This window comes from Bombus terrestris, chromosome 7 (assembly GCF_910591885.1).
Source record: "Bombus terrestris chromosome 7, iyBomTerr1.2, whole genome shotgun sequence".
Classification (NCBI taxonomy): Eukaryota; Metazoa; Arthropoda; class Insecta; order Hymenoptera; family Apidae; genus Bombus; species Bombus terrestris.
The window spans coordinates 4135894-4150157 of NC_063275.1; the positions used below are offsets into that span (position 1 = coordinate 4135894).

The 14264-nt window shown below is 32.8% G+C and overlaps 3 protein-coding genes and 1 long non-coding RNA gene across 6 annotated transcripts in view; 3 read left to right on the forward strand and 1 right to left on the reverse strand.

The window, feature by feature from the left end:
- The first annotated feature begins 506 nt into the window (after window positions 1–506).
- Window positions 507–1868, forward strand: LOC100643694. Its single transcript, XM_003396351.4, has 3 exons — window positions 507–679; window positions 1202–1417; window positions 1496–1868. The coding sequence occupies exons 2-3, from the start codon at window positions 1228–1230 to the stop codon at window positions 1690–1692; spliced, it is 387 nt and encodes a 128-aa protein (XP_003396399.1). The 5' UTR covers window positions 507–679; window positions 1202–1227; the 3' UTR covers window positions 1693–1868.
- Window positions 1869–1896: 28 nt separating this feature from the next.
- On the forward strand, window positions 1897–3350 carry LOC110119458. Its single transcript, XM_048407548.1, has one exon. It carries the CDS (start codon window positions 1902–1904, stop codon window positions 2079–2081), a length of 180 nt encoding a protein of 59 aa, XP_048263505.1. The 5' UTR covers window positions 1897–1901; the 3' UTR covers window positions 2082–3350.
- LOC100643574 overlaps window positions 2833–14264 on the reverse strand; it is a 42629-nt gene continuing 31197 nt past the window's right edge. For all 3 annotated transcript variants that reach the window (XM_048407546.1, XM_048407545.1, XM_012310036.3), the window contains 4 exons: window positions 11431–11570; window positions 8672–8821; window positions 6843–6998; window positions 2833–5711 (listed from right to left, as the gene is read on the reverse strand). In XM_048407546.1, the coding sequence (XP_048263503.1) occupies window positions 5677–5711; window positions 6843–6998; window positions 8672–8821; window positions 11431–11569 (480 nt within the window). In that variant the 5' untranslated portion in view covers window position 11570 and the 3' untranslated portion in view covers window positions 2833–5676. The remainder of the gene's footprint in view (window positions 5712–6842; window positions 6999–8671; window positions 8822–11430; window positions 11571–14264) is intronic.
- Window positions 9794–10873, forward strand: LOC125385452. Its single transcript, XR_007224749.1, has 2 exons — window positions 9794–10189; window positions 10285–10873. It is a non-coding gene; the product is annotated as an uncharacterized LOC125385452 (long non-coding RNA).

Consider the following 14264-nt stretch of genomic DNA (forward strand, 5'->3'; position numbering starts at 1 on the left):
TTCAATATTGGGTGGGGTTTCTCCCCGTTTATCGAAACCTCATGTTTCGGGTCCATCCACTACTGAGTCGATGGAGATGGAAAACACTTCGATGGTCCAACCAGAAAGCGAGGGGTACACACATGTGAAGGGAAATGGCTGCGAAAGAAATATGTACATAACTTGGGAAAGACAATAGAGCAGACTCTTTCAAGCACTATACGTGACCTGTCCCATAATTGCTAATTCGAGACAGCTCTCAACTGAACGTTATTTAATGAAGTGTTTCCTGTCTGCCGACTTCTAACTTTCTCTCATTTTAGACAATGCTGATTTTTCTATTCATATAAGCATAAAATCAATCGATTTAGAATTTTATTCTTAATTTATATACACAGAGTAACTTCAGCTAGCTAAAACTAAATTTACAAAACAAGTTCTTGCGATAGCGTAACACGACTATTTCATTCTATCGCTACATGTGAACATTGCATAAAGCACTCATTTCCCCTACCATATACAACGCCCCGCCCAAATACAACTTAGTGTAACAGATTCTAATGCACTGAGTGATGTGAGTAATTGTGATAACTACGTCGTTGCATTAATGTTAGTAAAACTACTTTATATATATTATTAATTAATAAAAGATTTAATTAATGATCGGTAGAAGAACGAAGAACGAAAGAACTATTTGAAGGTGCGTATTATGTAATATTGATGTTATTCTCATTTATTCAAATTGAGGTTTCCTAATTTCTTTTTTTACGAACTGGCTACATATTTTTTTTGAGGATAAATCAATATTACTATAATTTTTGGTATAGTTATTATTTCAAATACAATATAATCAATAATGGCAATGGTAAACAATATACACACACTTTAAAGTAACTCTAATTTCGTAATGTTGACCTTACGCCACGCCTTCATTACTTTAAGTGAATGACGCGAGATTGCATCTTCAAAAAAATGGAGTTTTTGTATTATAAATATGTAAGACATTGTTCAGTTTTTGAAATATACATTTTTTAAATCTCTTGGAAGACATGTATTTATCTTGTTAATTGACTATTTATTATACTTTTTTTAAATGTTGAGTGATGTTATTATATGATTAAGAATATTTGTTTATTCTTTTCGATCAACTTTTTAATTATTGATTTTAAAAATTTTGGTGTAAGTTTAAGCATTGAAGGGAAAATTATCTTTGTTTTTTCAGAAGAATCTCAGTCTAAAATTTATAAAATGTCCATTTTAGACGAGCGAGAGGATTATCTGAAGAATCCATACTTTGTGAAGCACGAGTATGGTGATTTTACTCCATTTTATGTCACTGTCACTATCTGTTCCTTCATATTTGCATTCTTATGCATTTTGAACATTGGATTTTGTTGGTGCTCCCGTCATAGAAATTATTGGCAAAGTCCTCATACAGGTAACTTTTATAAGATGTTTTATTCATCTTTCATTTACAAATGATCTTATAATTTTCTCCTTCTTTCTATGTAATTAGGAAATAGGTGGATTCAACCATTGTGGACTGTATTACCTTATAAAACACCACCTTTGGACTTAAGTGAGATAGAACCAGGACGTCTTGTGACACAAGATAAACAAGAAGTTTTACAATATCACAATCCAAAACCATATGGAACCGCACCACAAACACAAGAATATATGGAGATGCAAAAACGTGAGAGTGAAATTTAATTAGGCATTAGTCTTGATATTATGTGTATACAAAAGTTTACAAGCTCTCAAGAGTATTAGTATTAAATTAAGAACATCACAATTGTTTTACAATCATATAAACTGATCTACTGTAATAGCCAAAGTTGGAAAGTAGCAAGTGTACAAAGGTAAAACACAAGGTACACAAGGTAAAACTATACTTTTAAAAAATCATCTAAGTAGAAAATATGGGACTGCATATTTTTTGGCCAGCATCCACTTGTTTAACCCTTTTGGTTGTCTGTGTAATAATAATCTTATTAAGATACGGTTCGCGTATTTGTAAGCTACGGCATGCACCGTTGCCGTCTGATCGAGAATGGGAAGAAAAGGCGTATTCTCGAAAACTTTCAGTTTCTATGGCGTAAAATTAGATAGATATCACCATATGTTTTCACATCATGTTACGGATTTATTTCGTATTAGAAAAGAATTTAGATTAAATTAGAATCTATTTTAACATATAAGTATGTGTTTACTATATATTTCAGAGTAACACTTCAGATCTGAAAATTCTTTACAAGCATACCTTAAAAAAATTGCTTTGACAACACATGCAGGCAACATCAGTTTTCTACCTTAAGATAATGTAGTTATGTGCCTTATAAATGTAATTCCATGTGTCTTTTATACGTTACCTTTTTATACGTAGAGTAAGGAATTTTAACGAATCTCCGTCCATTCAAATTCTTTCTCTTTAATGACGATTTGTGTCATGAAAATTCGTAAAATATTTTCTTCTTTACCAAGATAACTTCTAAACTTATAAACATTCATTTAAAGAATGATACATATAACAAAGTAAGCAATAATTTTTAAATCCTGTGTTGAATTTAAATATATTTCATGACACAACATGAAAGAAAAGAAATATAGTATTTGCGAAAGAAGATTATATAATTATATTGAAGAAATTAAGATGTGTATCCGTCCAATTTTTTAACGTTTTTTATGCAATGGCAATTGTATCATTATCTTTGAACTTTTGTATTTTTTATATGGTTTTCATATAAATAAAAAATGCTTGTCTTTACATAAAACATGCACGCATTATATGTTTCACTTATTAAAAATTCAAATCAATTTGCTTTGATTGAAAATCAAGAGATTCATCAACAGTTTTGTATATAATATTTAGTTTTTATTGACAACATTGGATTTTTATTACATGTGTAACGGTTACACAATTATTTAATAAGTAAGTAGATACATTATGCAATTTTTGCGTTCAGTTATAACGTCAGCTTGTAAATAAATTACTGACGACGATTTCCCACGAGCTACGAGATATTTGATTTAAGAAATATGAATTTGATTCGATTGCCTAGGGCCTAGGCAACTAAAACCTGAACTTCCTATCGAAGACATCTTTCTTTCGAACATGCCCTCCTTAATCGACTAATATTTCTCGCTTTGTTTTGATCTGATTTAAACTCGTCCGCGACTGCTATATAGAAAGATACCGAGAACAGAATTTCTTCTCCGGTTTTATTATTTGGTTTCAAATTCGCTAAACATGTTTAATCTATTAACGTGAATACTATGAATGATTTAAAAAACTTCGAATGACATAATAAAAAAATTCAATAACATAAAATTGGAAAGACTTTTGATTATGTTGCAAGTACAATGATGGATCGAAATTTGAAAAAGCAATTAACGCTTCCTCTCGCCATGATACTTCACTCGCGTTTTAAGAACAATTTTAATCTCTAATCGTTAGCGTACCTTCTATCGTTATTATGCTATGTTACAATGCGTTTAAAACACTGAGAACTCCCATCGAGTTCCACACAAATAGAGGTCAAGCATGTTATTATTTAATTACGTTTTAGTAGACGTTTAATGGTAGTTAATTAGAAGAAACCATAGAACGTAATGCTATCTTACTCTATCGATAGATTCGTTTTTTTATCTTTTCTTTTTTTTATGCATAATGATGATATGATGTACATATGTAGTCTAATCTACGATCATTGATACCGATCAATACGATCGATCCGTATAGTGCGCGTGTTCGCTGAGTTGTTCTTTTTATTTTTCTTTTTATACAGATACGTCGTATATATCCAGCATCATTACCTGAATCAGCTGACTTGACTTTGTCAAATTTTTCTCTTGTTTTGTATACATCTAGACTTAAAAACAAATACAATCTTGTATTCGGGAGGGGGAAAGGTTTGATTTCTATAGTTTCAATGGAACACCTCGTAGAGACGAGTTCTAATTAATTTAATTAGCCCCCGGATCTACGAAATGCCTGAGACTTTGCATTATGTTAATTTGATTTTCATGCTCATTTGGCTTTCGTTATTATTAAGTTTTTCCATTCAGAGATAATACGAGACACATATAACGACTGTATATATCGACGTTTCATTTTATGCAAGGTTTACGTCTTGTCGAGAAGAATCATTAGTACATATCGGAGAATGGTAATAATTATTAAATCGTGCTTATTAGGTAAGTCGCTGATTCCCAAACTTAAGGACGCGGCAGTTTTTAAATAACACTTTCCAAATTATTTCATTTCAACAATTACGGGAAATATTTATTTATTTTTAATTATAATTCCTTTCCTTGCAAAAGAGTAGTTTCTTTTCTTTTATCATTATTATAATTAAATTTATGAATTGCGTTGGAACCTCGATTATGTCCTAATAAAAATAAAAACGTCCGAGAAGTTTGGAAACCTTTGGATGTATAAGACATAGTTAACATCGAACACTGTATATTATTTATGCGATAGCTGAGAAGATATAATCTTTGTCCACGAACATTGTACCTGGTTTTAAGTATAAATATTGTCAATGAAAAAATAAACCGAACAGAGAGTCAGCTTAAAACACATTACGCGTAAGAATGTGTGCGGAAAAGACTTCTAGCGGATTCAATGAATTGAATATTTGCGTCAATAGCGAGATCGTTTATTCTTTAGAGGAAGACAAAGTTAATGGGCATTTTAAAAACATAGAGTTTATTATTTTGTCCCTTCAATCCTTCGATCCTTTAATCTTTCGACGCACACTAAAAAAAAGATAAACTACTTCTAACTGGGGATTTCTAGCACGCTATGATCGATAATCAATAACGCTGAAAAATCGAATGGGTTCGTAACGAGATGTATATTCTAGTAAGAATATATTTCGCGAAGAATCTCAACGGCAGTAGTTTCGTGTTGATTCTTGAAACTAGAGGTTTACCATAGCGTATTGCTATACAATTACTATATCTTGGAACGTTTCATCATCGGTATAGTAGCATAGTCTAATAATTGTAATAAAAAATATAAAAAGGAAAGATGATTTTCTTAAAAGAAGTAACAATCAACTATTTTATCACTTATATTTACGGCTAATCATTGAATTACTTATTATATCTAAAGACTCGACAATTAAAAAATGGAAACCAAGTAAAAGAATTAAAAAAGAATATTATTATAATAAGGAATAATAAGGAATGTTAATGACTTTATTATGCTACTGTATCGAGGACAAAATCCGTAATATTAACATGTAAATTGGTACACAGCAATTACAGAGTCGGTAGAACTGTTAAGAAGAACAATATTGAATGTAACTATGCGGTTTACTGCATATTCGCATAGTGATTAATAACATTTGGCCACATACAATGGAAGTAATTCTGAAAACAGCCGACATATACGATCGATAATTATTACCGACGGTCGAGCTTGTACCGACAGCAACGTTCGAAAACGTTCGAAAGTCAGATTTACAGATCGTATTTAAGAAATTTCTTTTTTTCAATTACAATCACTGCCAGTACTATAAAATACAGAACGTTTCCGTTTCTTCGTCCATTTCATTTTATACGCTCAGGCTAAATAGTATCTGTTTGAAAATTAGAGTTTCACATGGAAAAGACAAGATTGTGTTTTCGTTGCCTGTTGTCGAAACAGATCGCCGCGCACCATTTTGTATGATCGACGATTTTTTCTGTTTACTGCTTACCCGACTTCTTGCTTGCTCGTTCTCCTAAAACAATTACAATTTCATTAAAATTATAAATCGTAATTTCCACATATTTATAGATATTAAGGGCTGAAAATGGAAAATTACGAAGACCATTGTTTTCTAGAATCTATTCTTTTTGCCGATATTACGTATTTGTAAACTTAGTAAATATCTTTTTGTAAGCTTTCAAATAGCTTCTTGCTGAAAAAATAGTTTGAGTTATGATATTTTTGAAATATGTACATGCGTGATTTATTTGTTATTTGTGTTTATTTGTTTTGTGTTATCGATTGCCGATAATAAATTTGTAACTTACAAAACTGAATGAGTTCAGTTTTATGGGTCACGATTTAAAACAATGAGATATACCTGATACATTATTCGTATGAATGTTTTATGATCTAGTAAAAAGAATACATTCATAAAAGAAAATTCATTGAGAAAAAGAATCATTACGATGAACAAAATGTTCTTGAACGTATGTTCTCCCTATTCAAACGTTTAGACGGAACATTTATTGCTGCTATTGTCTGATCGTGACCGCATGAAAAAGCTTCAATAAGCTATCTTTAACTCTGTCAATGCCATCGTCAAGCATGCTCGACGAAGCGAGGTATCATGAATCGTGACACCAGTGTCGATCTTGAGAGTACAACTACGCACCATTGCAGAACTCTGAACTTCAGACAATAGCGTTGTTGCGTCTTTTAATAAAATTTCAAGGAACATCTTTTTCGCTCTGTTGCATTATATCAATGACAAATTATCTTTTCTTGGCGCCATTGTTGCTTGTGTTCGAAAGTATAGTATGTCTGGTGTATACTCAAATTATTTTGAACGATATTTTGCATTTATTTTAACGTTACAGATATAATCGATATTCATTAAACAACGGAGATAAGAAGTGAGGTGAAATATCTATTACGATTACTAAAATCAATGTAGATTTCAATAGATTTGTAGAAATATGTGTTCAGAATAGATATTTAGTTATTTTAGAATTGTACATTACTAATTTTTTAAAAAATTACCTATTTTTTCCATTGTTTCTTTATGGACAATTATCATATTAGATGATTATAGTTAATACATTTTTCAGGATCATATTTAATTAGAATACTTATATTCGAAGAAGAATGGCAAGAAAAATACCTTTAGGAGATTTTTTAGTGTTGGTCTCCGGTTTACACCTTTTGGTCAGCCGGCGCGTCTTTTCGCAGGAGGCGTCACTGTTCGCCTTCAAATTGTCCACTCTCGTCATCAGCTGATTCACGCATCCGCTCCACGTGCCCTTTTCGTACCGGCAAGCTATATTCCCCGCCGCACAGAGATAATCACAACGCCATAAACTCCATTATTCACTCACGATACAAGTTAAGGCGACAACGGTGCACATCTCATGTTACAACACGACACACGACCATAGATTCTCTTTTTTGTTTTTTACCAATATTTTATTCAGTTTTATGAAAAATTACTTCTACTGAAATACTACTAAATTCGTTTTTGTTTTAGAAATTACTAAGAGATGGCAACACTTTATTCATTGTACGCATTGAAAGTATCGATCTGGGAATGACATTCGTGGCAATTTATTTTAATTTAGTTTCCCAAAGTGGCGTCCTTTAAGCAAATGGTCGTCGCACGAAATCGAAATATCTGTGCGGCCATTGTGGTAGATTAGATTCTAAATGTCACATTTAACTCGATTGGAAAGACGCGGGGGAACGGAGCGGCGTCCATTAAATTAAAAAGTTCCACGTCGGTTTATATACGTTGAACGTGACCAGTCTACGTTTGATAGCGTTGTTTTAACGAGCTTTTAACCACAATGTACTTTTCTTTCAATTCTTTTCATTTCGTCCATTCTGATATACAGTTGGTCGCAAAAATATTCGAGTTGTATGTAAAATAGGAACCTTCTATATATATATACCTTTTAAATATACTATATCATACGAAATATTTATATTATACTTTTTATTTTTATACTATACGAAATATTAATGAACCTAAATATATATTCATTAGAACCATTTTTAACATTAATATTTTTACTAAATATATGTTTACAATAAATATCTCGTAACTTGCATATAAATTTTCAGACTGGTTTCAAATTTAACTAACATAATTATGACAGTGATTACGCACGGAGACATGGTCATTTTAGCATGCCTTTATCACAGGGATTGTGCACCGTTGTCCGAAATTATCGATAAACTAGAAGCGTGCTTCTTCGTTCCGTTCAATTAATTAAGACGTTCCTAAGATTCTCGCTAATTAGTCAGGTCCATTAACTCTCGTTCTATGTAAAGAATTATTCAACCTCGTTCGTGTCTCCAAATTAAAGTGTGTATTAATTAGCGAAGGACACGTCGTGCATTTTTTAATATCAGTGAAATACAAACATGTCACGGTTAAATACCCTTATCAGATTTATCAAATAGCCTTTTTCTGGAATTTTATGAATTATATATGAGAGAATTCGGAATGGGACAGTGCATGTTAATGTTCTTTGATGAGAAAGTAACAAAGAACTGATTCTGATTATAGAGTTTTCTCTTCTTTATTAGTCATTCCAGTTGCTTGGATTCCTTTTGTCCTTTGATAAAAAAATTTGCAAAAATCCTTTTGATGGATAAAATAAGTACTATCAAATAGGATGCTGTTCAGTGTTGTTACTTTGTCAAACATCACATTCTATTATAATTTTGTGATTTTTCGAAACATCTTAATTAATGAACAATATTTTTCTGATTTTTGTTACTAATCAGTAAATACTAATATGCAATTATTAATATGTAAATATTTATGTATTAATGGGAAATTTAAAAGTACAAAAATACATAGAATGCATACAGTATTAAAAAAATCCGCAGTCTGCTAATCACATAAACTTCAAAAAAATTAAATCAAGAATGGACTAAAGAATGAGGGTTGCCAAAAGGGGAAACGAATAACGAATAAAAGTTTCATACCTTTTTTACACTTTTTTTGGATGGTCTTGGTCTGCTCGCAGGACTTGTCTCCCTTTTTAAGGTTCAGTGTGCGGGACCGCGTGTTGGTTTTCGAGTCGCATTCCGACCATTGACCCTTCACGTATCTGCACGACGAAGTGCTACCGGATGCTGCGTCAACAGATGCAAAACGTCAATAGAGATAATTGGAGGCACGACCGATCAAGTGGACAGAGAAATTTCCGAACAGGAAAATTAATTACCACATAAGAGTTTAGCCCTTTCCTTAATGACCATTCAATATATTGCTCTAAGCAGATTAACACGTTCACAATTGTAGCTGTCTCTCCATGGAATACTTATAATTATTTTCGGTTTCAATTTCTATTTTCAAGGAAATGCTTCAGGCTCCAAGATGTGTAAACATCATTTCATTTTTTTCTCTATAATCTCATTTCAAAATCTAGTAAAAAAACTTTGAAATACTAATCTGTATCTTAAAAATTGAGCCGAAGTTTGAAATAGTCATATTAATTGTTAATATACAATAACATTTATACAATCATCTTAGGTTTCAAATATAAAATATAAAATGAATTATAATTCAAAAAGAAAATAAAAAGGAAAATAAAAAGGAAACTTAACTATAACCAAAAATAGAGGAAACAATATTTAAAATTTTTTCTTCTCATTATTAAGCAAAAATAAACGCTACTATAAAACTACAATCTTCATACTATTTTTTCTAACGCCGAATCTCTGATACAACTTCCTGCACCCCTAGAACAAGCAAGAACTCGGTAGAGTAAAATTACCGAGTTTGAGACGAGGATGGAAAACGTGCGAGTAGAAACTTGCAGCAACTAAAAGCCATAGCGTGCGCTTCGTAGCTCGACCTGTAATTCAATGTGATCCTCGAAGTTGGAATTTCAGCGTTGCCCTTCTTTCGGCGACTTGTTCCGCTCTGAAAAGGAACTCGAAGAAAAGCCCTTGCTTCCCTCTCTCACGCCCGCGCCTGTGACCTTTCGGAAGCACGATCCTGGTCCGAATAAATTTCTAAGACCAAATGATCTTAGTCGACAATGAAACGGTGCGCGCCACTGGATGATATTTCAATTGTATTCCCAGTCCTGGCCGCGGGAGAGGAAGCCCGAAAGATGAGAGAAAGAGCCGCATAGAGACAAAAGAGGCTTTTCATTCCGCAAGCCAGGGTTCGCGATACCACCGCTCAATCCGCACCGAGGACCGTCTTTTCTTGATATGCTATACGCTCGATCGACCTCGCCAATGTGTCACGTTATCTTCAGTTTCTTTCCTGCTTTGTTTACTACTGTCAGTTGAGGATTGATTTTTTTTTTTTGTTGGTTCGTAGAGATATCGAGGATAAGATAAGAATTCATGGAGGAAGTTTACAGGTCACCTGAATGATAAGAGTTTGGAGGTTATGTTGGCGGAAGAATATATTTACTTGAGAAATTAAGAGCATAGGGTATAATATAGACATTTGGTAGCTGAGATTATAGCATGGAATCTAAAACGGTAAGAGTACTCGAATATATATACTAAAAATTTTTGAGTGTGTATGTGAATACTAGAGCAAGCGTAATAAGTATATGGATTCTTAAATATTGAAGATCCGAAACTATCTGAAATATCAAAAGTATTTGAAACGGCTAAAATATGCAACGCTCCTGAATATCTTAACCTAAAACATATATACATACTTGATACTTAAGATACCCTATGTACTTGAGTGATTATTTGGGTACCTAACATTTGGATAATAATGTTACCACAGCTTTCAAACTTGATGTAAGTTACTGTGTATAATAAAATCTTCTATTTTATACTGATACAACCGTCTAAATATTTAAAGTTCGGTAAAGACGATCTAATTCTAACAAACATAGCCGACACCATCTAACCTAAAATGTTTACTTGGTAACAAACTCTGAGCTTTTCTGAAGACAAAACACTTGCGAGGAGGTTTCGAAGAGTAACTATGTGTATACACAGTGGACGTGACTTCTTTCCATGTGGAAGCGAAATTTAAAGGGGACCCGGTTACCGACGCCATGATACTACACTACCGACCTTTCTGCGAACAAACAGCCTGACTCGAACATCTTGTAAACACTTAACAGATATTAAGTTTCTTCATCTCTTGACGAAAGTAACACAGAATCTACGCGGAACTTGCAAGATTTCAATTCTACCCGTTGATCTTCTAAAACTCAATCTTACAAAGGAACTTTGAATGAAGACTTTTCGAAGAACGTAAATAAATCTTGGCCAGAAAACCAAGTTGTATTTGAAAGATCAAAGCCGAAAAACGCTTGAAGGTTTCTTATTTCTGTATTTGTTCCCTCTCCATTTTTTTTTTTTTTTTAAATATGACTTTTGAAAAAGGGATACTGATTTTACGACGCGACGATCATTATTTCAAAAGCTATGCGTATATAAAGTTCATGCATATTTTGAATTGGTATCGGTTTGGACTAGATTTGACTTAATTGATATTGCTCAATTTAATTTACTTATTTAATTTATTTAAATGTTATTGGTCTGGGTTAGAATATATTAGACTAATATTTACTGTTAAATTTTCTTCTTCCCAATCCGGAGTTCAATCGAAATCAGAAATAAAGGAATTAGAGGAGCCTCGATTCTCTTTCTTCTCATTTTTAATTTATTATATTAAAAAGATGCATCTCCGGAATGAATTTCACCTTATTTCAACGTGACGTATATATAGATTCTTAATTAAATTTAATATATACCTCGTTCTTTGGTGCCACGAACAGTTCGTACAAGAACCTCCTTGTCATCTTCCTCCCATAGATCAGATTCCGCTCTGGTGGTGACGATGATCATCAACAGGGCGACACCGACCAGCGCCAAACTCCACCACAGCTTCATTCTGCGTACAAAAAAGGAAAGAAATGTGAGAAAATAAGATAAGCTGAACGCCTCGTTAATCTTCTGCCTTTAATCAGCGCTCTTTTAATTATTATATGACAGAGCATCGAGAAACGAGGTCGGATAGGCTTGAACGAAAAGAAAAAAAGCCACGTCTACCGGAAGTGGATGATGAGATCGAAGTGGAAGAAACATCGTGTTTTCTTATAGAAACTTCAACATATCGCCACGTTGAATTATATGTATCGAGTTTTTAAAAAATGATCGACAGGAATATTCCTATCTATATAGATACACGTTATATATGTCAAAGGCAAGAAAAAGTTTCATACAAACGTGAGTTTATAAGTAAATTTATTGTCCAAAACAATTATATCAACTTCTTTTCCTCTTTTTTGTTTAACACATAGAACCTGTACCTAAATTTTTATCTAACATTCTTGAAACACCCTTTAAATTCAAACGTAGCAAACGTTTACAGGAAAAGTATTTTCAATCAAATATTTCGAGGATAATCAGTCAAAAATTTTCGCAGTTAACAATCACAGGTAAAATTCGAAGAAACCATGATTTCGAAAATGTTCTTATTTTTCTGTCAGTTTCGTGGAAACAGATTCGGACGTTCGTTGAAAAATCGCGCTCAAATCAATTTTCACTGTGCCAACACGAATTTGACGGGCGACATTCCTTCTTTTTTCGTTTTCTCACGGACCTTTAACAACACACGATTCGAATGCTATTTTTTCGTCCGTGTATGGCACGTTCAAAATTTACGGGTCAATTCGTTCGCGCCACTGCCGCGAGATTGGAACTCCGTATGGGGAGAACTAATGTTTTTACTATCACAAGTTTCTCGCAAACATCAAACCACGATTCATAGTTTTTCTTTCTGTGCGTGAATCAGATCAAATCCATTTCTTAAAACAATATCGTAATTGCATATATTTTTATAAGTTTTGTACGTTTTTACTATCTTTTTACATAGATATTTTCGGAGTAAATGAATTCCAATAATTTTGCATAAGACTTAGTATTTTGTACATTGTAAGTTGTATTATAAGTTATACGTAACAAATAGAATATTTATATTTTCCCCAAATAGAAGAAAACATAAAACGTTAAAAGATCTTTGTATATTTCAATAAGATACTACGCAACAATTTAGATAATACTGTAATAACTACTTACACGTATAACATAAAATTACATATTTTAATAATAATGGCACAAGTTAATGCACGAGCAGAATTATGATTGGCCAATAACGCGTGAACAATATTTTAACGAATAACAATGTTTTATTTTACAGGAACTTTCATCGTTATTGACAAGATAATTGCTCGTTTTATTTCAAGCGGTAAGTTATGTCTAAAAACATGGGTCAAACAAGGCCGTAGTTTGCATATCGTCGGAAAGTTTCGCCCATTTGTCCCTCGTAAATTTTGTAATCGCTCGACAACATGGGAAGTACTAATTGCCAAAGCTGCAAGCCTCAATGGCTTCTCCTCGTAATTATTGAAATCAACGGGGCGCCGTTGTACCGGAAGAACCGGACTAAATGAACCGGTTAAATAAACGTCGAATGTTTTCTGTCTTAATATTCGATTAAATACGGAGGAGGGCGATGGCTTTAGACAAACAAATGCCAATTTATTGCGCAGAATAATTACATGCTTGACTGTATACATGTATAGGTTGAGATATGCAAAGCATAACATTTGAATTTCTCAATAAACGTTGTCCGTATTGAAAGTTTTAGGGACTTAATCGTTTGGTTTACTTTGTATTTTTTAATTCGTGAAAGCTTTCGTCAAGAAGGTATCAAGACCACTAAATACTTTTTAAAGATTTAATTGTTGGGATGAAATGGAGATGTTAACCCTCTAATGACGTCTTAGGAAGATACAGCAATAAAAAAGTTTAATCTGAGCTTACAAGTTATAATTATATGTTTGACATAGAGGCTCGACATAACAACAGGGATTACTAAGATAAAACACTATTCGATTAGTAAAGATAGAAGGTTCTTTGCTACTTTCATTTTATATTTATTTTATTATCAACCTGTAACCTTATTTGCATATGTGCCTTATAATATAAAATATTAGATGAAGTGTGTGTTAGACACTTGCAGTAAATGTAACCGAATAAAACATGCTATTCTATTTAAAAAAAAAAAGGAGGTAAATGAGCTTGAAACCTGATTGATATTTTCATACACAAAAGCAAATTAAATCGAATAATTGCTCTTTTCATTTTATTTTTATTTTGATTAAAATTTCTAGGTTTATATCTTTAATATTCACAAAAATATTTTGGTCCTCGTATTTTACGTGTCTCGCTCTGTATGTAAACCGATGTTTGACACAGATGCATGGACAAGTTAAATCGTCAGGTTAATTAATAGGGAAGTGCGGGGGCGAGAAAATTATACCAAAAGCAATTCGTCACCCTTCCACAGGAGGAAACGTTCGTTTGTCTCTTACATTTGCACCGCAATTACTGAAATCTTGTCCATTTGTGTCAACGATTTCGACAATCAATGCCAATGAAACAATGATATGTTTATCTCATTACGAAGCTACTTTGCGGTGCAATCAATCGAAATTGTTCGGACAATAAACGTCGAATACATAACCGGCTTACACGCATTGGCGGCCTTGCCTTTATTTTACCGGGGGAAAGTTAATTTTGA

Bases quoted from the DNA above. Each gene is read 5' to 3' on its own strand.
- LOC100643694 (XM_003396351.4), top strand. From the start codon at position 1,228: ATGTCCATTTTAGACGAGCGAGAGGATTATCTGAAGAATCCATACTTT. The intron at 1,418-1,495 runs GTAACTTTTATA...CTATGTAATTAG, and splicing joins TTGGCAAAGTCCTCATACAG to GAAATAGGTGGATTCAACCA.
- LOC110119458 (XM_048407548.1), top strand. From the start codon at position 1,902: ATGGGACTGCATATTTTTTGGCCAGCATCCACTTGTTTAACCCTTTTG.